The sequence below is a fragment of the Hydra vulgaris genome, chromosome 01 (genome assembly GCF_038396675.1).
Source record: "Hydra vulgaris chromosome 01, alternate assembly HydraT2T_AEP".
In the NCBI taxonomy this organism is placed as follows: domain Eukaryota; kingdom Metazoa; phylum Cnidaria; class Hydrozoa; order Anthoathecata; family Hydridae; genus Hydra; species Hydra vulgaris.
In genome coordinates this window covers 13908777-13935000 of record NC_088920.1, presented here as the reverse complement: position 1 = coordinate 13935000, position 26224 = coordinate 13908777, and the positions used below count along the sequence as shown (strand labels likewise).

At 27.5% G+C, this 26224-nt stretch overlaps 3 protein-coding genes across 3 annotated transcripts; 1 reads left to right on the top strand and 2 right to left on the bottom strand.

Annotated features, from left to right (window-relative positions):
* The first annotated feature begins 10187 nt into the window (after window positions 1–10187).
* LOC136074126 (ATP-dependent DNA helicase PIF1-like) lies at window positions 10188–11240 on the top strand. Its single transcript, XM_065786427.1, has one exon. It carries the CDS (start codon window positions 10188–10190, stop codon window positions 11238–11240), a length of 1053 nt encoding a protein of 350 aa, XP_065642499.1.
* Window positions 11241–17253: 6013 nt separating this feature from the next.
* Window positions 17254–18462, bottom strand: LOC136074125 (ATP-dependent DNA helicase PIF1-like). The gene has a single exon (XM_065786426.1). It carries the CDS (start codon window positions 18460–18462, stop codon window positions 17254–17256), a length of 1209 nt encoding a protein of 402 aa, XP_065642498.1.
* Window positions 18463–19468: 1006 nt separating this feature from the next.
* Window positions 19469–20520, bottom strand: LOC136074124 (uncharacterized). The gene is made up of 2 exons (XM_065786425.1): window positions 20344–20520; window positions 19469–20215 (listed from the first exon to the last, which is right to left on the bottom strand). The coding sequence occupies exons 1-2, from the start codon at window positions 20518–20520 to the stop codon at window positions 19469–19471; spliced, it is 924 nt and encodes a 307-aa protein (XP_065642497.1).
* Window positions 20521–26224: the final 5704 nt, after the last annotated feature.

The following is a 26224-nucleotide window of genomic DNA, read 5'->3' as shown; positions in this document are numbered from 1 at the left end:
CAACTGGATTCTAACAAAGGGGATTATTTTTCACCACCACTTCTTCATTCAACCTTTCTGAGTTCTTTAACGACTACTTTTTCTCGTGCTTCAGTCTTTATTGATTCTTTTAATACCATTTTTTCTCGTGATTTAACCTTTCCGAGTTCTATAACGACCACTTCTTCTCGTGATTTAATCTGTTTGTTTTAGAATAATTTCTTTACAACTTCTTTGCATAACCCACAGCTAACTAAAAACGGGATTTTATTAAGAATGGCCGAAACTTTTTTCAGCACTAAAACCTGTAACACACTGAACGTATTCAAAAAAGCAAAAATTCAGTCGTATTCCGACGTTGGCCCGACTTTGGTTCTACGTTATCACTTGAGTGATAAAATAAACCAACGCTTCCGACGTTGTGCCAACGTTGGCCCAATGTATGTGTGCTAGCTGGGTATATATGTACCCACGTATGTGTATGCACGCGTGCATACCCCCATGGGCATACATACATACTTCAAAGCATCTACAATTTTTTTATATGTATTATATACGTTACAATGTCTATTTCACACATTTATTGTGTTAAATAGTTTAAATAGTTAAATATGTTAAATTAGTTGTAATCAACGAGTTTCGAAGGTCTTTTATTTTTATAAAGTTTATATTGTTTAGTGTTTCATTTATATTCTTAAAAAATGTGATACTAAATAGTATGAATTTTAAAAAATTCAATACATAAGAAAATGTTTTTGTACCATATAAATCCTATATAATATAGGAAACTAATTTTCAGAAGTACTTATCTTTAATAAATATCTGTATCTAACTATAACAGCATCCTTAATCTAAATTACAGAGAATTTTTTGTGAATGCACTTCTTTAGAAACATATAGCGTTTTAATTTTTAAGAAACAAATATATATATATATATATATATATATATATATATATATTTGTTTATATATATATATAAATATATATATATATATATATTAAAACTTGAAATTATATACGTGTGTACTTTCTGCTTGTGAAAAAGAAACATGACGCTCTGTAAAGTAGAGGCTATACTAAAGTTACTAAAATATATAGGTAAAAATGCGGTAGTGATGTAGTGGTAGAGCGCTCGCTTCATAAGCGAGAGGTTCCGAGTTCGAATCCCACCACGCCCTGATAGTACCGCACTCAAATTGTTTCTTCGCGCAGTAGTTGTTAAGGTTCGTGTTTTGGAGTTATAGAGTTGAGAGAGGGTTATAACCACAAGTAACCTCCTTATCTGTGGTGGCCTTCTTGACCTTGGGGAGGTGTTAACAAACTTCAAAAAAAAAAATAATAAAAGAAAATTGATAATTTAAAAAAATATTGATATTTAAATATATTTTACAATAAATATTTTCTGACAATCCTTTTTTTATAAGTTATTTTAGAATTTAAATATTGTAATTTAAAAATTGCTTTTATTACTTTTATTGGTTGAGAAACTGAATCGAGATCTAAATTTTGAATAAAATTTTCAGTATTTGTAGAGTCACTAGTATCAATTTTTATTTTTTAGTTTATTATTCAATAGAGAGGTCTATATTAATAAATATATAGGTTAAAGCCATAATGGTTAAATGGAACGAGGTTTGGCTGTAAAAGTTTGATAAAAATCAAGTTAAAATTAAACTCTGAGCTAAGAAAAAAAACTCTAATTATGCAGTTTGTAAACTATGTTTCAGTGATTTGAAATATTGATTAGTTGCTTTTTAAACACTTTATCAGCATTTTGCAAAACCTAAACATAAATTAGTTTCTGATATAAGATTTCAAAAACAGCTCGTCATTTACATAAGGGTTCAAATAAAAACTATTGGGGGAGACAAAATGGTACAGTTTGAGTATTCTATAAATGATGAAATTTCAGTTGCAGAAGCTATGTGGCTGTTACAAGTAACTGAAAATGATCTTGTTTTAAGACATTGTGATAACACATCATTATTATTTCGAAGAATGTTTCCTGATGGTATGGTAAGTCAAGGTTTTAGTAGGAGTAGACAAAAAGCATCATATATATTTCAAGAAGGCCTCGGACCTTTGTTGGAGAAACGTGTTCTAGTATATGAAAAAGTCAAGGTCCTTTTATTTTAATGTTTGATGAAACAACTACAGCGCAGCAAAAAAAACAAACAAATATGTCTTTTATGTCATTTTTGGTCAGAAGAAGAGAACCAAGTTGTTACAAAGTATTTAACATCATTATTCTTTGACAGAGCAACAGCAGAAAATGCCTAAAAAATGCCTTCAGATTTACGACATAATGAAAGATTTGATAAACTATGGGATCAAATTTTTAATAATTCAGCTGATGGTCCTAATATTTACAAAGCCATTTGGAAGTTATTAAATGCTGATCTACATAGCGATGGTTTTAATGGATTATTAGCATTTGTAAATTGCACTTTGCACACAATCCGTAATGCATATCGAAAAGCAATAATCGTTTTAGGTGAGGATGCTGCGCAGCTTGCATTTGATTTACATGCTTGGTTTAAGGTATGGCTTTTGTTAGTAATTTTAATGTTAGTATTATTTAAAATGAAATTGTTTTTCACTCATTATTATCTTATAAAAAAATTGTTAGTCTTTATTTTATTTATTTATTTTTTTTTTTTTTTTTCTGTTTAACATTGTATAATAATTTTTACAATGCTCGTTTATTAAAGAGTATACACTAGTATTACTATAAAATAAGGTTAAAGCAAATAGGAACTCAAAGAAAATAAGGATAACATTACGTTATCGCAATCTTTTCATGGAGTCCCGTTTTTAAAGAATAATAAATCGTAGATATATATAATAAATAAGAAGAGTAATAAATCGTTTTAATAAATTGTAAATATACAGCATTCATGTCGAGTATAATATAAATATAAAACTCATAATAAATATACTAAAGAGATCGTATTAGAAGTATATAAACACGTATAATATAAAGCTCGTATTAACGAAGGAAATAAGTAGCAAAGTTACCCGTAAAATAGTCAAAATAGTCAAACAAACAAAAAATTAACTAGTTAAAATAAAAATAATACTTTTTTTATTCTTGAGATCATTACATTTTATAAGATTCTTTTTTTGTTTTAAACTTAAATGAACTTAAGGATTTCACCGTAAACTTAAAATCCTTTTGATATTCAATCCATAATTTAGGTCCTTAATAAGATGTAAAATATTCTGAGTGTTTGTTACATTTCCGACGCAATTTACAGTTAACGTTTCTATTTGAACTTAGAATATACTTACCATTTAGCTTTATTTCGAACTTTTCAATAAAATTTACTGGTAAAAGATCGTTGTGGTATCTATACATAAAAATTAGATGCTGGTAGATATTTATTTCAAATATATCCATCATTTTCATATCTTTGGTAAGAGGATTTGCATGTTCACGTTTATGTTTAGAGTATATGATAGGGCAAGTCTGTTTTTGTTGCTTATAAATTTTTTTAAGTTTTGTTTTATGCTTACTTGCCAATGATATATTAACATAGTTAATGAAACAGTGAATTAGCCCAAAATATATCAATTTGAAACTTAAAATATTCACGTATGGGCGGACTTAATACATTACGCCAATAATTCTGGTAATTTTTGATTGAATATAGTTTATCTGGGTAAACTAGGATAAACTTTCATCGACAAGAATTCCTTGGAATTTTATAGGTCTTTGCTTTTTAATTAATTTATCATTTAAATAAAGTTCAGGCAACAAAGTGAAATGTTTAATTTTTGTTTTTTTTTATGAAACAGAGTATAATTTGTTTTCTCATCATTTAGTGACAATTTGTAAGCCCTAAACCAAATATTAAATTTGTTTAATTCCATATTCATATCTGAATGGAGATGCATGACAAAAGTCATTAACATAAATAAGGAATAGGAGCGGACCAAGGATTGATCCTTGCGGAACTCCGCATACGACATTTAATGTTCCGGATTGTTCATTCATCTGTAAGATAACTTATATTCCAGGAATATGTTGTATTATTTATACCGTAATGCTTAATTTTTTTTAAGAGAATGCAATGGTCAACTGTATTGAATTCTTTAGTTAGATCTCTGGATACTCCTAAAGTATATTTGTTATTGTTAAAACCATTAGTTATATGGTAGAATATTTCAGTAATTGCATGTTCCGTTGAGTGATTATTCTGGAGCCCGTATTGTTTTGGATAAAATAAAATGTTTATAGTGAAATACTCGATTATTTTATTATAAATTACACGTTCAAACAATTTTGAGAATACAAAAAGTAATGATATAGGTCTATAGTTTGTACTGTCCAAATGATCGTTGCGTTTGTAAATTGGGATTATTTTAGCAATTTTAAGACCATCAGGGAAAATACCAAACTTTAATAAAAGTTGCTGAGCTTTTTGTAACACGTGGGGTTTATTAATTATTGATACGACGTTGAGTTCAAAAAACATTTCAATAAAGGTTTTTATTTTAGGAAAATTTTAACAAGTCAGAGCATTAAAGTTTATGTCCCCAACAATATATAGGTATTTTATTTTCATCATTAATTTTTTTAATAAAATTTTTCATAAAATTTTCAAATAGTTTAGTTTGACCATTTGGAGAACGATAAATACATCCTGCAAATATATTACTATATTTATTGTTTATAATTTCGACGAAAAGACATTCATATTTAGAATTAGATTAACATTTTACTTTATGAACAAGTTTGAAACGTATTTTTTTTATTGTTGTAAATAGAGGATTTTCAAATATAAGCTGATTACGTTTTTAATGAAGATGAAACATTGTTTCTTCAATTTATAAATACGAGATGACCTACTTTTTCTGCTACACTTGAAAAAGTTTTATCAAGATGGAAAGAAACTAAGAAATATTTTTTAGAGTTTATTCCAAAACAAAAAGAATATAAAAAAAATCTGACAAACAACAAGCGTTATGTTAAAATTCTTAAGGAAAAGGAAAATGTAGTTTAATAAGTTCGGGTGTTTTTTTTAGTTTTTTTATTAGATACATATTATAGAAATTAGTTATTTTAGGAGTTACTTGGGTACGTCAAATTCCTTATTGGCATTGCTCCCTTGTTTGAAAAGTACTTGACCTAATTCCAAGACGAAGGACCACTTAATCATATTTTATTTTATAAAATGAAAAATCTTTTAATATATTTAATGTTGCATTTTCTCAAACCTTCTGCTGAAATGGTAAACTTTCCAAAGACCACTTAAAAATTGATTTTTCTGACTCAACTTTCAACCTTGATTTAAATAAAATGGATTTTACTAAGAAAGCTAAAAACTAAGAACTTTGTTTTTTAATATTTTCTTACGCATTTTATTTATACTAGCAGAAAGCAACCCGTAATACGGGTTACGGTCGGTCTATTACGTAATTTATAGTGGCTGTTTTCCACAATTTAAAGTTGCAAAACCTTATCTAATACCATGTAAAAAAAACGCCTTCAAATTAAAAAATTAAAACATCTGCAAAATTAAAATAAATTAATTTACCAATTAATTTACGTTATTTGAGTAATTTACAACTGACATGGGTCATATCGGTGTAAGGCAGAACCATTTTCCTAGACATTACTAAGTTCGACACAATACGTTTTTAGTTACTGACGCAAAATAATAACACTTCATCATGCTTTAAATTGACAAAAAAGTAAAGCTAAATTCTTGTTATATTTTTTATAACATGAACTTTAATTAATAAAATTAAAATAAAGTGAACGTAAATTATTTATGAGTTATTAATTATTTGGTATCCCCTTAATACATGTTTCTTTTAAAAAGGAAATTGTCTTGAAAACGTTAAATGCGCACAACTAAATAAATTTATTATAAATAACTAAGCAATTGAGAGCAAATACATTTCAAACAAAAAAAAGTTAATTTACAATTAAATATGTGTATAATAAATCATAAAAAATATGTAAACTTTGATCTTTTATATTGCATTAATGCGTCATATGACAAACCTAAAATAAAAATTGTAACAGATAAGTAGACATAAAATAAAAAAAAAACAAAACAAAAAAAAAACTGGAAGACAATTTACCTGCTTTTTGGTAGCCTATTGTCATAGTTAAACTGCTGTCATGATGCAGCTTGTCGGTGTTGTTTTATGACGTTATTTCACGTTGGCTTTTAGTAAACTTTAGTTAAATTTAAAAGACATCACAATAGATTTAAAATATTTTAACTAAAAAGCAAAAAAACCAAATGCTTTAAGGCGCGAAACTAAAAACATTAAAGATAAAAAATCAAATAGAGATGTTAATAAATTGCATTTATATAGCTAAATAGTCTTGGCTTATAGTAAATTTTAAAAGCAGTGTTTTCAATAAATTAAACTACCATTTAATTATTTTTAACAAATAGAATGTAACATTATATTATGATGATTAGGTAATGAATTAATTTAACTATATTTAAGTTTAATTGGTGAAAAACAAATAAAATTTTAATTAAAAAAGACAAAAACAAACTAAATATACAACAATATGTTATAAAAAAAATTACAAATTACAAAAAAAAAAAATCACAAAGTTAAAAAAAAAAAAAAATTACTGAAGAAAAAGCGGTAACAAAAAAGTTATAAATATCTTCAATGATATAAGACATTTACAACCTTTTGGTTGCTGCTTTTTCTTCGGTGTTTCCCAACACCCCGGTATGGATGAACCATCCATTTAAAGGATGGCTCATCCATACCGCCATTACTTCGCCACTTATTGAAGGACCTCTCCGAGAGAGGCCCTGTGTATTGGGAGCGATATCTTTCGTTTTCCTCAAATGTTTACGACTCTAAAATTACAAATAGAAGCATATAACAAAATTTATAAATATATACAATTTTTTAAATCAAAATATAAAGCATAACCTTACCATTTTCACAGGATGAAGAGGATGCTAAAAATAATAGTAATAAAAAAAAAGTAAATTAAAAAGGGTTGAACTTGTGAAAAATTTAATTTTAATAAAAATATGAGTAAAATACAAACAGTTTAAAAATGTCATGTTTATCTATATATTAATACGGTAATGAATAGTGCGCATAGTTACGCCTAATGTTAGTGTTGTTAATGACGGTTCTGTATTCTGTAAAATACACCATTTCTTAGTTTTTAAGTAGTTTCTAGACTTTTGAATGCACGGTTATATATTCCATGCGGTCTTTCGCAAGCAAGCAAGCAAGCAAATTAGAGCTGATATATTATTATTTTCGAAAAGAATTGATGTTGTTCATTGTTTAAAATAGAAAATTCAAATAATCGTTTGTTTGTTGTTGGTTGTTTTTATTTTTCTAATTTTTATAGCCTGTTTTCATTTTTTAGAAGAAGTTTATAACTAAAATTTCTGTTTAAGTAAACTGTTTCAGTTTTGTCGTTAGTCTTTTTAGAACATTTTAAGCAAGTATTGTTTTATTTTCTGGAGCAATTAAAAGGAGCTGATGGCTTTTTTAGTAAGTTCCATTCATTTTCTTATTTATAGATTAAGATTATTTTTTGTAGAAAGAATAATGAGTATAAAATTTTATTTATGTGTTTAATATGAAAGTTAATTAGAATAAGATTGTTGTTTGTGTTCATGTAAGTTTATATACACAAGTTTGCGTTTATTTCAATCTATTTTGTATTGCTCTATATCTATATGTATATTTTATATTCTTAGGAAAAATAATTAGGAATAGAAAAATAAAAAAAAATTCTTCTGGAATTTGTCAAAAGAATGTTGTGTTATGCTTCATTTGAAGGTATCTGAATATGTATTTATTTGAAATTTATAATTTTGTTCTTTAATAGTTTCATCTTTTTCATTACAATGTTGTAAATTGTAGTCTGCATTCTTTGTTACATTAAAAATAATTAATGCTAATAAATGTTGTTTTATAGCTGTTAAAGGTTTGCTTATATGTTTATCTTATGCTCAAAGTTAAAAAGTTTTTGATAAATATGTGTATGAGATGATATATGTAGTTTGATAAATACGTGTATGTAGTGATATATATAGTTGTTTTATAAATGTGTTTATATAAATGCGTTTTTATAATAGTATGAAATGTATTTTATCCAGGGATGCGAAGTCCCAAAAAGACTCCAGCTTTTTGTATCTACTTTTTCCAAGTCTGTAGTGTCCAGAAGCTCTAAACATGTTTATTGACTTATTATTTGCTATAATAATTTCATGAGATTTGATGACTTGAAACTTATTGTTTATAAGCCAGGAGTCCTTGCCGCCATAATACCTAAGAATTCTGGGCTAATAAAACGATTGTTCCTCTAACCTAATAGTCTTAATTTTTTACCTATTTTTAGTAGTCCATATACTTATTTATATTTTTAGTGCTCCTGTATACCAAAAACTAGGATAAATTAATCTTTTTGTGACTTTCAAATCCGGAGTCCTTTTTGGTTTTCTGCATCCCTGATTTTATCTAATGTGTACATGATTGTTAAATGAGGTGTTTTTATATGTTATATAACATTTAAAAAAATTGTGTTTTATAGTTAGTATAACTATAACACACAATATATTTGAGATATAGATCTAGAGCAAGATTCGTCAACCTTACCAGTCAAGTGGTGTTACTGCTTAAGGTCTAAGTGTAGTCTAGCCAATATAACTATTCTGAAAATACATAACATCTTCAATTATTTTTTGTGTAATGTTGATACCTTTGACTTATCTTTATGTTAGTGTCTGTTGTTAAAAATGAATAATAGGTAGTTTCATTACTAGAACTCGCTGCTTTTGTTTCTTAATATAAATACATTAATATAATTTCTTCAAGCAGAAGCATAAATTAGTGACTTTTATCTGAAATAGCACAGTGAATATTATTATTATTATTAGTGCGCATATTTATACCTATTGTTCGATATTAGGTACAATTCCGTATTCTGTAAAATACACTATTCTTAGTTTTTAAGTAGTTTCCAGACTTTTCTTAACGAATTGTTTTCTTAAAAAAGTCATGACCTTTAAGAAAACACTTGGTTATGAAAATGTTTAAGTTGACATTAGGTAGATAATGTTTAGTAGCTTAAATTGATAGGTAATAGAAAATCTTTTTAAAATTTTATTAAGTAATAAGTTTATTGTAATCTTTTTTTAAATTGTACTTTTAAATGTGTTATAGATGTTAATATTGAAAATATAAGTTACTATAATTCTTATAGTTATTATATGTTTGTTTTTCTATAATTAATATACCATTAATCATTTTCATACATTTTTATTTAAGTTTAATTGTTTATAATTTATTAAGATTTAGATTATTAGAAAATTCATGTTTACAGAGTTGTTATTAATCATGATCGAGTTGTTGTACCAAGGAAATTGTAGAGGTTTATTTATAAAATATACTATATATGTTATAAAAAAAATTTTGGATTTCATATGTTTTCACTAATAAATAGTTCAATATATATATATATATATATATATATATATATATATATATATATATATATATATATATATATATATATATATATATATATATATATATATATATATATATATACATATATATATATATATATATATATTTATATATATATATATATATATATATGTATATATATATATATATATATATATATATATATATATTTATCCTTGGAGTTGCAGCAGCGTCATATTTTGTGTGTTGGGGGGGGGGGAGGGGTTAATAAGCTGTTTTGTACATAACGCATTTATAAGTTTTATTATGCATTTTGTTCAATGTTTTCTCTCAACACATGAACTATGACGCTGTCCGCGACTCCAAGGATATATGTATATATATATATATATATATATATATATATATATATATATATTTATTTTATTAGAAACACTTAACTTTTTCTAATAAAAAAGGATATTTGTTTATTTTCTAAATTTTTTTATTAGAAACAAAATAAATTTTAACTTTTTTTTATAAGTCTTTGCTAATATGGTTGCAGGTTTTTTTTAACTTATAAACCATAAGTAGGGGTTTTAAATCTGCTACAGCTGCATGGACTGGCATAGCAGCAACTTTTCTTACAAATGGATCTACATTGCATGGTTTATTCAAAATTCCTGTCCCAATATTGGATAACACCACATGTAATGTAACCCCTATCTCTATACATGGACATTTTTTAAAACAAGTTAGTTTGTTTTTGCTTGATGAAAAATCCATGATACCTAAACATGCCTTAAATGCAATTGATAGGTTGTTAAAAGATGTTTGCAACAACAACTCTCCGTTTGGAGGAAAAGTCATTCTTTTTGGTGGTGACTTCAGGCAAATACTGCCTGTTGTAAAAAGAGGACAACCAGCTGAAATTGTAGAATCGTGTATAAAATGTTCCTTACAGTGGCGATGGGTGCAGAAATTTACATTAACTGAAAATATGAGAGTACATAATGGGGAAAGAGAATTTTCCCAATGGCTATTAAAACTTGGTAGTGAAACAATGCCTGTCAAAGAGGAGGATCCTTTTAAAGGATGTATTGAAATACCAAATCAGTGCATTATTAGAGAAAATGAATCGATTGTCGAAAAGATTTTTCGAGATGCTGATCAAAATGATTATTCTAAGCGCGTGATTTTAACACCAACTAATGTTGATTCATTATCAATCAATGAAGAAGTGCTTGAATGTCTACCGGGTAAGGTCAAAATTTATTTAAGTGCTGATCAAATTGATACTGATGAGCTTAATGAAAGAAATAACTTTCCTGTTGAGTTTTTGAACAGCTTAACTCCTTCAGGTATGCCACCTCATTGTTTAAAATTAAAAATTGGTTGTGTAATTATGCTACTTAGATATTTAGATCTCAAAGCTGGGCTATGCAATGATACTCGAATGAAAGTTAGTGCTCTTCAAAATAATTATATTGATGCAGGGGTTTTGACAGGTGTTTATGGTGGTAAACAGGTTTTTATTCCTCGAATTCAGTTGGCTCCATCAGATTCTAATTTACCTTTTGTTCTGAAACGTCGTCAGTTTCCTGTCAGATTGGCTTATTCAATGACAATTAATAAAAGTCAAGGTCAAACATTTGATAGAGTTGGGGTATATCTCAAAAAACCGTGTTTCTCTCATGGTCAACTATATGTTGCATGTTCAAGAACTAGAGCATTTAATAGTTTGTTTTTCAAAATTGATAAACATCTCATTCAAGGTATGGTAGGTGGAAAGTGTTACACAAATAATGTTATATTTTCTAATGTTCTTAATTTATAGTCTTTTTCATTTTTATTTTTCATTCATTATAGATTTTCATTTCGAAAGTTTACTGTTTGTAGGCTGTGAGCACATTTTGTATGTATAACTTTATTTAATATTTTAATTTTTTTTCTTCATAGTTTTTGATAAATATATCTGTCATTTAATATTGTTATAAAATGTGTTTATATTTGTTATATAAAACCATATTTGTTTATAGTTGTATATATATGTTAAAATTATGTTGTTTCCATGTTTTCAAAGTGGTGTGACTTGGCATTATGTTGAGCAAGATTGATAACCTTGCCAGCCAAGCGGTGTACTTATAGCAGAGGTGTGACTTGGCAGTATTTAGTGCCAGGCGGTGTTACTGCTTTAGAGCTAGGTTGTGTTGTCTAGCCTTTTTTTAATTATTCTGGAAACACATAATATCTGTTAATATTTAGCGTAATGTGTATGAGGGTATGCAACCTTGATCTTTAAATCTAGGGCGTTTTAATGTCCTAAATTTGAAGTAATTAAATAACTAATATTGAATATAAAAGCAAATATACTTTTATGTATTTATATGTTTAGTAAAAAGATAAATATAGTTAACTTGAAATTGGTTTTCTAATTTTGTCTTTCATATTTTAATTTGGTTGTTATTTTCGCTGAATTTTAGGATCAAGGGTGTGGTGTAAATATTCTATTGTTATGTTTTATTGTTGTGATGTTTTGTGTTGATAGACTGCTTGGCTTACCTTCACGTTGGTGTCTATTATTAAAAATGAATAATTGGTAGTTTCATTGTTGGAACTTACTGCTTTTATTTATTTACTAAAAGCCAAGACAACATTTTGCTAAAAATGCAATTTATATCTTAATTTGATTTTTATTTTTTTTTTTTAGTATTGTTAATACTTTTGTACTTGGAAACAGATTTTATAGTTACATTTTCGATAAATGTTTATATTAACTGCCATGTCAACATAGTTTAATATAAATAGGTAAATCGATTTTGAGTTTTTATGTGGTTTTTTTTTTTTTATTTTTATTTATTTTTTTGTAATTACGGTATCATAATTCCATTTTTTTTTTCTTAAAGATTTACGATTGACGCATTTTTACGATTTTTAAAAAAATACCCTGACTTCGTTTTATTGTAAATTTTTTGTCAGTTAAAATGATATTAATATATGCAATTAGTTCAATTTTTTTTTAAATTTCTCTTTTTTGTGCCTAATAATTTGTTGTACGTAACTTAAGAGATGTTTTTAAAGAGGGGTCGCAACTAAAAACAAACTCAAAACCTTTAAATACATGGAGAATATTGTAGTTTTGCGCCTTTGTCAAATACGGAGTTACTTAAATTTTATAACGGGTTGAACTAATTAATTAGCTTAGTTTGCATTTGCAACACTTTTGAGGAAAGAAAAAATTCTTATATATTTTAAATTCTTATATATATTAAAAAGAAAAAGTTCTTAAAAATGTAAATCATTGTTTTACATTTTATTATTTTGGTAAAAAGTCTTTATCAAAAACTTGATTACTCTTAATAAAAATAACTTTATTCTCCTGGCCACCATTAAGCTTTATTCTCCTGGCCACCATTAAAAATAACTCCTGGCCACCATTAAGGCAAAAACGAGGAAGGGAGGTCCTTTATTAGTGTCAAAATATATGAGAAAATATACTTCAAATATACTGTCAATATACTGTCTTTTATTAGTGTCAAAGTATACTTCATATAAATCTTATTAATTAAAGTTCATGATATAAAAAATATTAAAAGAATTTAGCTTCACTTTTTCTTCAATTTAAAGCATGATGAAGTGTTATTATTTTGTGTCAGTAACTAAAAACGTACTGTGTTGAGCTTTGTAATGTCTAGGAAAATGGTTCTGCCATACACTGATATGACCTATGTCAGTTTTAAATTACTCAAATAACGTTAACTAATTGGTAAATTAATTTATTTTAATTTTGCAGATGGCTTAATTTTTTAATTTAAAAGCGTTTTTCTTACATAGTATTAGTTAAATTGTGGAAAACAGCCACTGTAAATTAAGTAATAGACCGACCGTAACCCGTATTACGGGTTGCTTTCTGCTAGTATTAAATGATTCTTTCACCAATTGCACATATTTCTCCTTAAAAATATAACAAATTTAAAACACAGCCCTACCAGTTATGCTTCTACCAGACACTAAAGACAAAAAATATACCTCAGAATATTTGATAGAATAATATTTACATATAAATAAATATATAACAATAATTTTTTTTACCTAATCCCCTCATTTGTTTCATGAAGTTGTGTAAAGTAAGAATAAAGATAACTGAAGCTAAAACTAACAAAACTAAACCAAAATTAACTATAAACTGAACAAAACTATAAACTAAAAAAAACTTTAAATTTTAATATCTGTACCTCAAAAGACAAAGGTCGGTTTTTCAGTTTTTTGTAAAAATGAGTTATGTAGAGACCTTTTTAGTTTTCTCAGTATTTACAGAGGTATAAAGACTGTTTTCCTGCAACAATGTGAAACAACGTTTGGTCAATATAAAGGGTCTGGTATTCCCACAATGTTCAAAGGAAAAACGTCTGCAGTCCAGAAATGACTTTTCACTTTTTTTCTTTAACTTTTTGTTTTTGTCAAAATTATATTTCATAATTATTTTCATAATTATAATTCATAATTTCATTTCATCCTTGTATATATATTTGTACAAACATTTAACAACCTTAACAAACATGCAAGTTTCAACATTAATGTGAGCTTGATATTTCTTTGATAACCATGGATTGTAAGGTACCACCCAGCGGTTATCTACATTGTTACCTTTAATATTAATACCCAAACCATTATCACGACGTCTATAGCGTGGATAACCATTATGAAATGCTACTGTGTTAGCATTAAGTTCCTTAGGATATTTTTTGCTGCACACCCCATCTTTCATGCAGGGAAAATTTGAATTTCTGCAGATATTAAACTATTGATATCATGAGCTGTTTCAAGCTTTTGATCATTTGTAAAGTGAAGTAAAATATGAACATGTGGCAAACCACCCTTCTGAAACTCAATAACCTGAACATGAATCATTTTTAAAAATTAAAAATGCTTTTATAACATTTAACTATAACAAAATGGAACAAAACTTACTTCTTAGTAATTCAGCGACTAAAAATAAACATATAATTAAGAACAAACTACGTAACATGAAACAAATCAGTAGCATAATACACATCTAAATAAATACAAACTTTCATCTTCAACAATTTCGGACATTCTCTTATTTCGATATAAAAATAAAAAGAAATATGCTTAAAAACAATTTTAACAAAGGTAATAGACAAAAAAAAATGTAAACGATGAAAATGATTAAACAGAATATAACATACTTGAAAGATATGATAAGATGAAACGTGCTTTTTTAAATGTCTGGAAATTCCAATCACAAAATTCCAGAACAGAAGAAAAACTAACAGCGCACAAACGAAACTGTCCATCAGTGATGGAACATCACTAAGTGTAACAAAATAACCAAGAGTAACAAAAAAGTAAAACCGCATTCAACTTATTGCATTACATTATTACAAATTAAGTTACAATTAGCATATTCAATTAATTACATTGTGATTATAATTAGCGATTTTAATCAATGCCTAAAATAACTCATCTATTTATAAATAAATCATCAATTTTAATCAATGCCTAAGATTCATCAACGCGTCTAAGTCATTACGCAACTAATTAGTTTATTTACTAATATGTGTAGTAAACATATCTGGACAAAAGAGCAAATTTGTCTTAACTCCATTTTTTGTAAATGCGTAAAATACAAATTTGATATTTAAGTTTTTAAGCAACATTTTTTGAAGTACGTAAATATATAATAAGTTACGAAACATCAAAACAGCATCGTACTAATTTTTCTTTTTTGTGATATTTTAACCTGTTTTAGCACAGATCGTCATCAGACGTAAAATACAATACATTATAAAATAAAAATTTGATATTTGTGTCGCACATTCCGTCTTGGCCATATAGCCTTCAAATCGTTATTTATTGCGGTTTAACCGCAATCAATTAAGTCTTAAATCCGTTTTATGAGCCAAAAAAATATTAAAATAGTTTTTTTAACTATACTATCACATTTATACTTACAATGTACTATCACATTTAGCTACCAAAAATGTGTTAAATTGGCTTTTAAAGGTTACGTTACGTTCATAGTTTTTAACGTGATATAATTTCATGGTTATTAACCAAGCTGACCGCACTCGGGTCTTGTTAAGTCTGTTTAACACAGACCATTTTTATATTATTTGTATGGCCTCTTTGTTTCAATAGTTATTAGTAAACGGTAACTTGCTACCATTTACTAAAAATTCTTTTTGTTACTTGGAATTTAATTCTCGTAAATATTTTGACACTAACAAAGGACTTCCCTTCCTCGTTTTTGCCTTAATGGTGGCCAGGAGAATAAAGTTATTTTTATTAGGAGTAATCAAGTTTTTGATGAAGACCTTTTACCAAAATAATAAAATGTAAGCAATGATTTACATTTTTAAGAATTTTTTTTTTTTAATATATATAAGAATTTAATATATATAAGAATTTTTTGTTTCCTCAAAAGTGTGGCAAATGCAAACTAAGCTAATTAATTAGTTAAACCCGTTATAAAATTTAAGTAACTTGGTATTTGACAAATGCGCAAAACTACAATATTCTCCATGTATTTAAAGGTTTTTAGTTTGTTTTTAGTGACGACCCCTCTTTAAAAACATCCCTTAAGTTATATAGAACAAATTATTTAGCATAAAATAGAGAAATTTAAAAAAAGTTGAACTAATTGCATACATTTATATCATTTTAACTGACAAAAAATTTACAATAAAAGGAAATCAGGTTTTTTTTATAAACCGTATAAATGCGTCAATCGTAAATCTTAAAGGAAAAAAAAAAATGGAATTATGATACCATAATTACAAAAAAATAAATAAAGATAAATAAAAAATACCACATAAAAACTCAAAATCCATTTACCTATTTATAGTAACCTATGTTAAAATGGCAGTTAATATAAACATTTATCGGAAATGTAACTATAAAATCTGTTTCCAAGTACAAAAGGATTAAGAATACTAAAAAAGAATAAAAATCAAATCAAGATTTAAATTTTGAGCAAAATTTTGTCTTGGCTTTTAGTAAATAAATAAAAGCAGTAAGCTCCAATAATGAAACTACCAGTTATTCACTTTTAACAATAGACACCAATGTGAAGGTAAGCCAAGCAGTCTATCAACACAAAACATCACAACAATAACACATAACAATATAATATTTACACCCATGATCCTAAAATCCAGCAAAAATAACAAACAAAATTAAAATATGGAAGACAAAATTAGAAAACCAAATTTAAAATAACTATATTTATCTTTTCACTGAACATATAAATACATGATAGTATATTTGCTTTTATATTCAATATCAGTTATTCAATTACTTCAAATTTAGAACATTAAAACGCCCTAGATTTAAATATCAAGGTTGCATACTCTCTGATACAAATTATGCTAAACATTTACGACATGTGTTTCCAGAATAATTAAATACAGGCTAGACAACACAACCTAGCTCTAAAGCAGTAACACCGCCTGGCACTAAATGCTACCAAGTCACAACTCTGCTATAAGTACACCGCTTGGCTGGCAAGGTTGTCAATCTTGCTCAACATAATGCCAAGTCACACCACTTTGAAAACATGGGAACAACATAACTTTAACATATTTACAATTATAAAAAAATATGGTTTTGTATAACACATATAAACACATTTTATAACAATATTAAATAACAGATATATTTATCAAAAACTTTGACAAAAAAAATTAAAATAATAAATAAAGTTATATATACAAAATGTGCTCACAACCTACAAACAGTAAATTTTCGAAATGAAAATCTAAAGACTATAAATTAAGAACATTAGAAAATATAACATTATTTGTGCAACACTTTCCACCTACCATACCTTAAATAAGATGTTTATCATTTTTGAAAAACAAACTATTAAATGCTCTAGTTCTTGAACATGCAACATATAGTTGACCATGAGAGAAACACGCTTTTTTGAGATATACCCCAACTCTATCAAATGTTTGACCTTGGCTTTTATTAATTATTATTGAATAAGTCAATTTGACAGGAAACTGACGACGTTTCAGAACCAAAGGTAAATTAGAATCTGTTGGAGCCAACTGAATTCGAGGAACAAAAACCCGTTTACCACCAGAAACACCTGTCAAAACCTCTGCATCAATATAATTATTTTGAAGAGCACAAACTTTCAATCGAATACCATAGCATAACCTAGCTTTGAGATATAAATTTCTTAGTAGCATAATTACACAACCAATTTTCAATTTTAAACAAAGAGTTGGCATACCTGTAGGAGTTAAGCTATTCAAAAACTCAACAGGAAAGTTGTTTCTTTCATTAAGGTCATCAGTATCAATTTGATCAGCACTTAAATTAATTTTAACCTCACCCAGCAGACATTCAAACACTTCTTCATTGATTGATAATGAATCAACATTAGTTGATGTTAAAATCACGCTTATAGAATAGTTACTTTGATCAGCATCTCCAAAAATTTTTTCAACAATCATTTCATTTTCTCTAATAATGCACTGTTCTGGTATTTCAATGCATCCTTTAAAAGGATCCTCCTCTTTGACAGGTGTAGTTCCATTCCCAAGTTGTAGGAGCGATTGGGAAAATTCGCCTTCCCCATTTTGCGCTCTCATTTTTTCAGTTAATGCAAACTTCTGCACCCATCGCCAATGCAAAGAACATTTTATACACGATTCTACTATTTCAGCTGGTTGTCCTCTTTTCGAAACAGGCAGAATTTGCCTGAAGTCACCACCAAAACGAATGATTTTTCCTCCAAACGGAAAGTTGTTGTTGCAAATATCTTTTAACAACCTTTCAATTGCATTTAAGGCATGTTTAGGTATTATGGATGTTTCATCAAGCCAAAACAAACTAACTTGTCTTAAAAAATGCCCATGTATAGAGTTAGGAGTTACATTACATGTGCTATTATCCAATATTGGAACACGAAGTTTGAATAAGCCATGCAATGTAGATCTATTTGTAAGGATAGCATTACATACATTTAATTGATTGACATTAAGCAACAGTCTTACGGTTGGTTTCGTCAATAGATTGTTGAACATTTTCATCAAAATTTTTTTTATTAAAGCGCATGAACTCATCAATAACAGGCAGATTGTAATCAGCCAGCGTTTTGCCACTGTGATTTATAATCTTTTCAATTTGATGAAGAGTAGCTTGTTCACCTATTAGAAGTGGGACAAAGCGGTGACTGAAATCTTTCATCATGAAAGCTTTGTATGTATTCCAGAGATGCAAAGGATCGTCAGGTTCACAAAAGGTGAAAATAATTGAAAACAACTGTTTTATTTGCTTCGACATACATGTTAAAACCGCCTCAGAGAGAGTATTCTGCCCATCAGTGTCATCTTGCAATAAACCTTTCAAAAGACATGCTTCACGAAATGTTTAAAGGACAATACCATTAACAGTACGCATACCCTCCCAAGATGTTGCACTTTTTGCTTGCAAAAGTAACAGTCTAAGAAAAAAAATTCTCCAATTGGATTAACTTTATACATTCTTTCTATTACCTTATTACCACCCCTTTGTCTAACCTTATATTTACAATGTTTATCATCAAATATAAAGTGAAAAGGAATGTTTACATACGAATAACAATGTGCTCTTTCTTTTTCAGTATTTAACTTAAACCAGGCCGTTAGGCGCGTATCACGTTGAGCTGCATGATCTAAAGTTATTTGTTCTGCTCTTTCTCTAAAATACACTAATTGAATTTCAGGTAGATGAACTTTAAGGCGTCTAGTAGTGTATGACTTGTTGGATACTCGAAAATTCGCCACAATGCTTCAGGTGCACTTACATAACAACAATCTAAAAAAATGTTTACTTCATCATGATTATTTATTTCATTTATTAAAATTTTGGCACGTCATGTCCCTTGTATATATATATTTGTACAAACATTTAAACAACCTTAACAGACATGTAAGCTTCAACATTAATGTGAGCTTGATATTTCTTTAATAAGAATGGATTGTAAGGTACCACCCAGCGGTTATCTACATTTTTACCTTTAATATTAATAACCAAACCATTATCACAACGTCAATAGCGTGGATAACCATTATGAAATGCTAATGTATTAGCATTAAGTTCCTTAGGATATTTTTTGCTGCACACACCATCTTTCATGCAGGGAAAATTTGAATTCAGTCTGCCACATGGACCGTGAATCATGCAAGTTTTAACAACGTCATAAAGGTCTAGATTAACAATCGGATCTGGAATTTCTGCAAATATTAAACTATTGATACCATTAGCTGTTTCAAGCTTATCATCATTTGCAAAGTAAAGTAAAATATGAACATGTGGCAAACTACGCTTTTGAAACTCAAAAACCGACACATGTGTTACAACTTTCCCCAATACACCGTGCTTAAAAATTTCATTGACAAGGTTATTTAATTTTAGTTTAAATACTTCAATAACCAAGTCGGGTATATCATTTGCTGTCTGACCTGGATAAAAATTTTCAGTTATATTGCTCCATTTCGGGTTGCAAGTGAAAGTTTTAAAAAGAACTGCTTTACCACATATTTTAATTATAACCATAGCATCTTCAAAGTTTTCCTTTAAAGCTCTAGGACTTCCTACATAAGTTGATGGCAAAACTACAACACGCCCTGATCTAACATTATGATAATTTCTAAGCTTGTTTACATGTTCGTGTAAGACATCATACTGCTCACTTCTTAGTTTGTTTTGGTTATTTCTGATGAAACTAAGGCGCTTCAACAGCATATTGCTGAAACAGTTTTTTGCCATAAAAGAGTGAAGAAAAAAATTGTCTAACTGAAAGTTTATAATTGTAATACTGAGATTTTGTAACATGATTTCTAACCATTGTAGCACGTTCAGGGTTGCGAATCAATTGAATATGCCAACCAACATCACCCCTCGGAAAAAAATAGAGGATAAACCATAGAATTTAAGTTGACAGACATACTTGAAATAATGTTAAGAGGATGGCCTCTTGGGTAAACAACAACTTCCCTGGAAGCAGGCGGTACAGCATCTTCACCAACAAATACAACTGCAACTTCATTATGTGAAGGGAGATTATAACGACGTCTATCATGCCCTTCAAGTAAAGACATTTTTACAACTGACACTGATCGACCTTCTAGAGCTGCTCAACGAATTCCTTCATCTTCCACTTCAGCCATGTTTTTAAATGCAAGAGCAACTGGGTTTTCTTCACTAATAATAGTTTACAATCGAAACATTAAATCACTTAAGCAAAGATCATTACCACGTTGTTGCATTCTAAAATTTACTGCTGCAAGTGGATCATAGTATATAGTTGACAATATGTCGGCGGAACATCTTGATTTGGTGTTAAATTACCAATACGATGAAAAACTTGACCGCATATTCTAAAACATGGCAGCCCATGATTCATGGGTTGAACTACATTAGTTTCGAATGAAACAGAAGAAAGACTGGCATTATAATTTCCAATATATTTTTAAAAAATTCAGATTGGCATTTCTATCTGCATAGTTTCCTTCGAATAAATCTTCTAAATCTTGTGGAAATAATGAAGGTTGCGACAAAACTACCTTTTCATTAATGCAACATAAAAATGTGTTTCATCAGGAAATTTTTTAGCACCACAATGCTGACAAATATAATTCATTTCTCCTAAACAATTATAATCTGGAATAGTATAACTTCATGCTATACAATGCATTCTTTCGAATCTTGCAGAAATTCTCGCATTTTGTTGATTTTTAATTTCATCTCGCCTAAGCCTTTCATTTCTGTGACACTTATTTTCAACTCACATAACCAAGCTCTCTTCGTTTGGGTTCGAATTATTTGCTGCTTGCCAAGCATCATTTCTAGCATTTTGTCGATTTTTAATTTCATCTCGCCAAAGCCTAAATCTTTCATTTTTACGACGATTTTTTTCAACTCGTCCAACCAAGCTCTTCTCATTAGGGTTCGAATTATTTGCTGCTTGCCGAGTAGCCTTTTGTCCATTATTAATTTCATCTCGCCAAAGTCTTTTATGTCTCTTTCGTTTATGCCACAAACAACTTGCCTATTACCATTTCCATTTTCTAAACTAATATCTGTTTCTAGCCTAATATCATCCATTTAGACTTCACTTTTAATTGAAAGTAGCAAGAAAATATCTTAAACGAATCCTGAAGATTGCGATCTTTCCTATATAATTTTTTTTCAACTCTAAGTAGCACACACAAATAATTTTTATATTTAACAAACTGTCATTTAAAATAAATTATACAATAATCTTATGGCTTTAAAAAAACATATATATATCAGCTTCGAGATGTTTGAAAAAAATTTAGTTTAGCAAATAATATTTTAAAAAATTAATAAAAACATGCAATTCTAATAATTAGCATACTGCTTACAAAGAAAAATTAAAAAAAAAAACGTTGTAAACCCTTTGTTGCAAACTTAAAAATTATTTCTTCAAAAAAAGTTATTGGTAACCGTTTTTTTCATAAATTCACAAAACTTTACAATATTTCGTTCTTCTATACCACATTAATACATTATCTGGTAAATCTAAAATAAAAAATGTAATGAATAAATAAATAAATAAGAGAAACATTACATACAAAAAATGAAAGTCAATGTACCTTATAGAGAAAAGCTGTTGTGATTTACCTGAGTAGTAGATGTAAAATAGTACTATTTCATGTTAGCTTTTACAAAATAATTTATGCTGGAACATCATGATTCCAAAATATTTATAGCAAAATCATGTAGTAAACAGCGCTAAAGACAAAAAATCAAATTGAGATAACACAAATTGTATGTATGGCAAAATAATTTGAATTGGCTTTTAGTGAATAATTAAAAGCAGTGATTTTTAATAAAATTACCTATTTACCATTTTTAACAATAGTCACCAACATGAAGATAACCCAAAAGTCTATCAACTCAAAAGATAACAAAAAACCTAACAGCAATTACAAACAACATTAGCACACATCATAAGTTAATATAATATGTTTATAACATAACTCATGTAAAATAATATCCATATTTAACAGAAAATAAGTAACTGCATAAAGTAAAAATGTTATTAAAATAATTATTATGTATTTTTTGACACTAAACACAATCGTGTTACCATCTGTTATAAGTACATTACTTGGTTGGCAAAGTTGACAAATCATACTCTACACGTTTACAAAGTCACAGCACTTTGAAACAACATAATATTAACATATGTACCAACTTTAAACACAACAAATGTGATTAAAAATGTATATAAGGTTCAATATATACCTTATATACATGTTTAAACACATTTTTAAAAACAATTATATAACACATATTGACATATACACAAACAATAAAAAACACTTTACATTATTATAAAACACATTGATAAAACAATTATAAAGCAGTTATTACCACATACATATACATATCAAAAAAGCATAAATGCAAACAATAAACGCATACAAACAAAAATTTTAAAAAATGACGCGAGAAAATTTAAAAAGATTCAAAAAAAACCAAAATATATATTTACAAGCAATACTCCTTATCTTTTTTTTTTATAAGAACTGTAATCCTCGTAACAAAATTTAACCTTTACATACAATAACATGTGACATGCCATGTCAGTGTTGGCACAAAATTTTAATTTAATTTTTCTAAATTTTATAAATAAGAACAAATATAGTTAATAGCATCACAGAAATTTCAAAATAGTAATAACCATTTCATGAAAATAGCATTACTATAACTTTAAATAATATCCATACCCCCATTTTCCTTCTAAAAAATAAAATAATAAAACTGCTAAAAGAAAAGCTAAAACAAACAAAATACAAACGAATCAAAAAATTAAAATCCAATTTTACTTAAAATCCTTGCCACATAATCTAATAAAATTTTAAATTCTTTCTACTTTATCTAATAAAAATGTATATACAAATATTTTATATACTTTTTTCAATTATAATACGATCTTAACGATGATTATTTGTCTAAGTATGTTTTTTTATGTAAAATATCCAAATTAATAATTAAATTTCATATGGAAAAAAGTTTCAACTCGCTTAAGAGATCTTTCTCCGATGACCGCCTGCATTTTGAGAACGCGTTCTTTCAAAGCATAACTGATAAAACGACATTAAACATTTAATGTTTCTGTAGTATTAATATTAATAAAATGTATTTTAATATAAATTTATAATTTATTATATTTTTATAAGAGTAAATGCAAAGCAATCTTTGTTGTATTAGTTATTAAATATTTTATCAAAAATGTTATATATTACTTTCGATTGATATCGAGTTTCAAAGGTAAATATGTAATATTTAGGTAAATAAAACTTCATGAGAAAAAAAAAAAATACCTGCTTACAGCAAATGAGAGTTGGATATATATCAGTTGTAAAATATTCACAAAAAAACTTCCACTTGATTCGTAAGTATTAAAAGATTTGACTTGTTTGGGTGCTTGAATGAGGTCAGAAACTTGGACTGTTAATGTTATTGGGCGATTAGCAATTTTGATGCCACATGTTATAAAGGAAAGAGAGGTGAGTTTTTTATACTTAATTGCTGTTTTGGTTGTTTTTTTTAAATGTAATTTAGTTTTATTCGCATTTAATACATGTTCTCTTTATGCATATTGTAGTTTCTTAAGATTTGTTTATGGCAATAAGATGTATTGTTAAGAATGACTGAAATTACCAACAATAAGATGTATTATTGTTGGTTAATTCAGTTTTTCTTTAAATTTGAGTATTAAATAATTTAGCAGAATTTTATCTTTATTTTTGATTTAGTATCATTTGTGAAAGACGAATGGAAATTGTATCAAGCAGCTAATATCTCAGAAGACTGGTATTTAGATTCTGATAAAAAAACTTAAAGAGAAGTGATTATGATTGTACTAAAGTTTTTAAAAGTGACTTGGAATACGAAAAAACTAAGTATCTATATCTCAGTAAAGTCGTTAAGAGCTGTTTAACTATTCAAAATGGAAACGTAGTTTATAAGATAATAAAAATACATTGACTTCAGAGCGAATAAAACTAAATGATAAAACATTAATGGCTCTGAGAATATCAAAGAAATACGCAAGAAGTTGCAATTAAGCATATAATGTTGGTGCTCCCTCTAAAGATGTTATTCAAGCAGTGCAAAATGCTCTCAGAGTATGCAAAAAAAGAAAAGCCGAGGAAGAAGAAAAAAGAATAAATGATATTCATAAATGATATTCATCATGATATTCATCATGATATTCCGAACTTATTAAAAAAGGAAAACAGCTCAAAAGAATGCTTGAAAAAGTTGAAAAAAACAACAAAAAACCTAGATCAAAGGGAAAATAATCTTGAAAATGATGAGAAAAATTCACATCTAGAGCAGATCTTCAACTTGCTTGGAGAATGCTAGATGAAGCAACTAAGTAAAATGGATAGTTTAATTAATCGTTTGAAAAAATTAAAGTAGTATTGTAAAAAAAGTTGGAGTTAACTTGTTTAATTTTTTCAAACGTTATTTGTTGTTGCAAGTTTTTTTGGTGCTTTGATATTCTGTTGATCTATTTTACTTAATTTAGACATTTTTGATGACTTCTGATTAATTTTGTTTTATAAAATAGTTGTTGAACTTTTCATTTTTTTAATAAAATTTTTTTCATTTTTTACCATTTTTGCCGTCAAAATATTGTCATTTTTTTTCAATTTATATAAAGTTATTGCTTGACAGCCTTGCACATTTGGGTATCATAATCAATTTCAACTGACTCAACAAGTTATTGGCAGAGTTGGTCATTTCATAGGAGTTATATTTAACTTTTTTTGGACGTCATTTTGGTTTATCTGAGCATGATGTTTGCAACATTGATGCTGATAAACAAAATGCGCAAACAAAAGCAATTGCTGTCATAGATATGAGGATTGAACGTACCGGGATCTCAAAATGGGAACAGTTAAAGAAAGAGTTGTTATCATTTAGACATAAAAATACTGTTGAAATAATTGAGAAAGATTTTCTTTAAATAGTGAGTAATGAAACCATTTATCTATTTTCAATTAGTAATACCGGCCAAAAAAATTTTTCATATAGCAATATATAATGTTTTTTTATTTTGTTTTTATTATTGCATTTTTATTGATTTAAATATTACCATTATATCATAATATATTATAAATATACTATAAAGAGTATATAAATAAATATGCTATATTTAATATATCTTAAAAATACCATAGAGTCATTAGTTTAAACTTTCAAAAGTTATAAGAAGATGATTTGTTGTTAAGCCAGTTAATTCCTTTAAAACAATAAATTAATTTTATACATTTTTGTAGAACAGCCTAACTGTTCTACAAAAGAAATCGTTGTTGTTTGAATCTTTAATTTTAATATTCTTTCTAAATATTGTTCTTTTTTGTCTAAATTATCTTTTGTCTAAATTGAAATTTGTAATGGCATTGGACAAATAAATGTTGTTCTACCCAATCGAACCATCAGTCAAATTTGATAAGTTACATTGGAAGTCTCTACGTATTTATGCTTTGAACTCTTCCTTGTTTCTGCAACAAAACTTTTCTTTTGTTGAAAACGTGAATTAAACGATGGTGGTAGTAGACAGAGGTCAATTAATTTATCTTTCTTTGCATACTTCTTAGTAAAGGCTTCATAACAAGAGGCATTGACATCTTTTTGTTATAAAGTGAACAAATTAGAAATATAGTCGTCTTGTCACTATAAGTTTTTTGTTTTTTTTTTTTTTTTTAATTCATTAAGCATTTTAAGAATAGGTATATTGATTCTGCAGGTTGCGTTGTA

Excerpts from the sequence above, each read along its gene's own strand:
- LOC136074126 (XM_065786427.1), top strand. The coding sequence starts at position 10,188 with ATGATACCTAAACATGCCTTAAATGCAATTGATAGGTTGTTAAAAGAT.
- LOC136074125 (XM_065786426.1), bottom strand. The coding sequence starts at position 18,462 with ATGTTCAACAATCTATTGACGAAACCAACCGTAAGACTGTTGCTTAAT.
- LOC136074124 (XM_065786425.1), bottom strand. The coding sequence starts at position 20,520 with ATGTCTTTACTTGAAGGGCATGATAGACGTCGTTATAATCTCCCTTCA. Across the intron at positions 20,216-20,343 it reads CTGTCAACTTAAATTCTATG|TTAGACAATTTTTTTCTTCA; the intron begins GTTTATCCTCTA and ends ATAAACTTTCAG.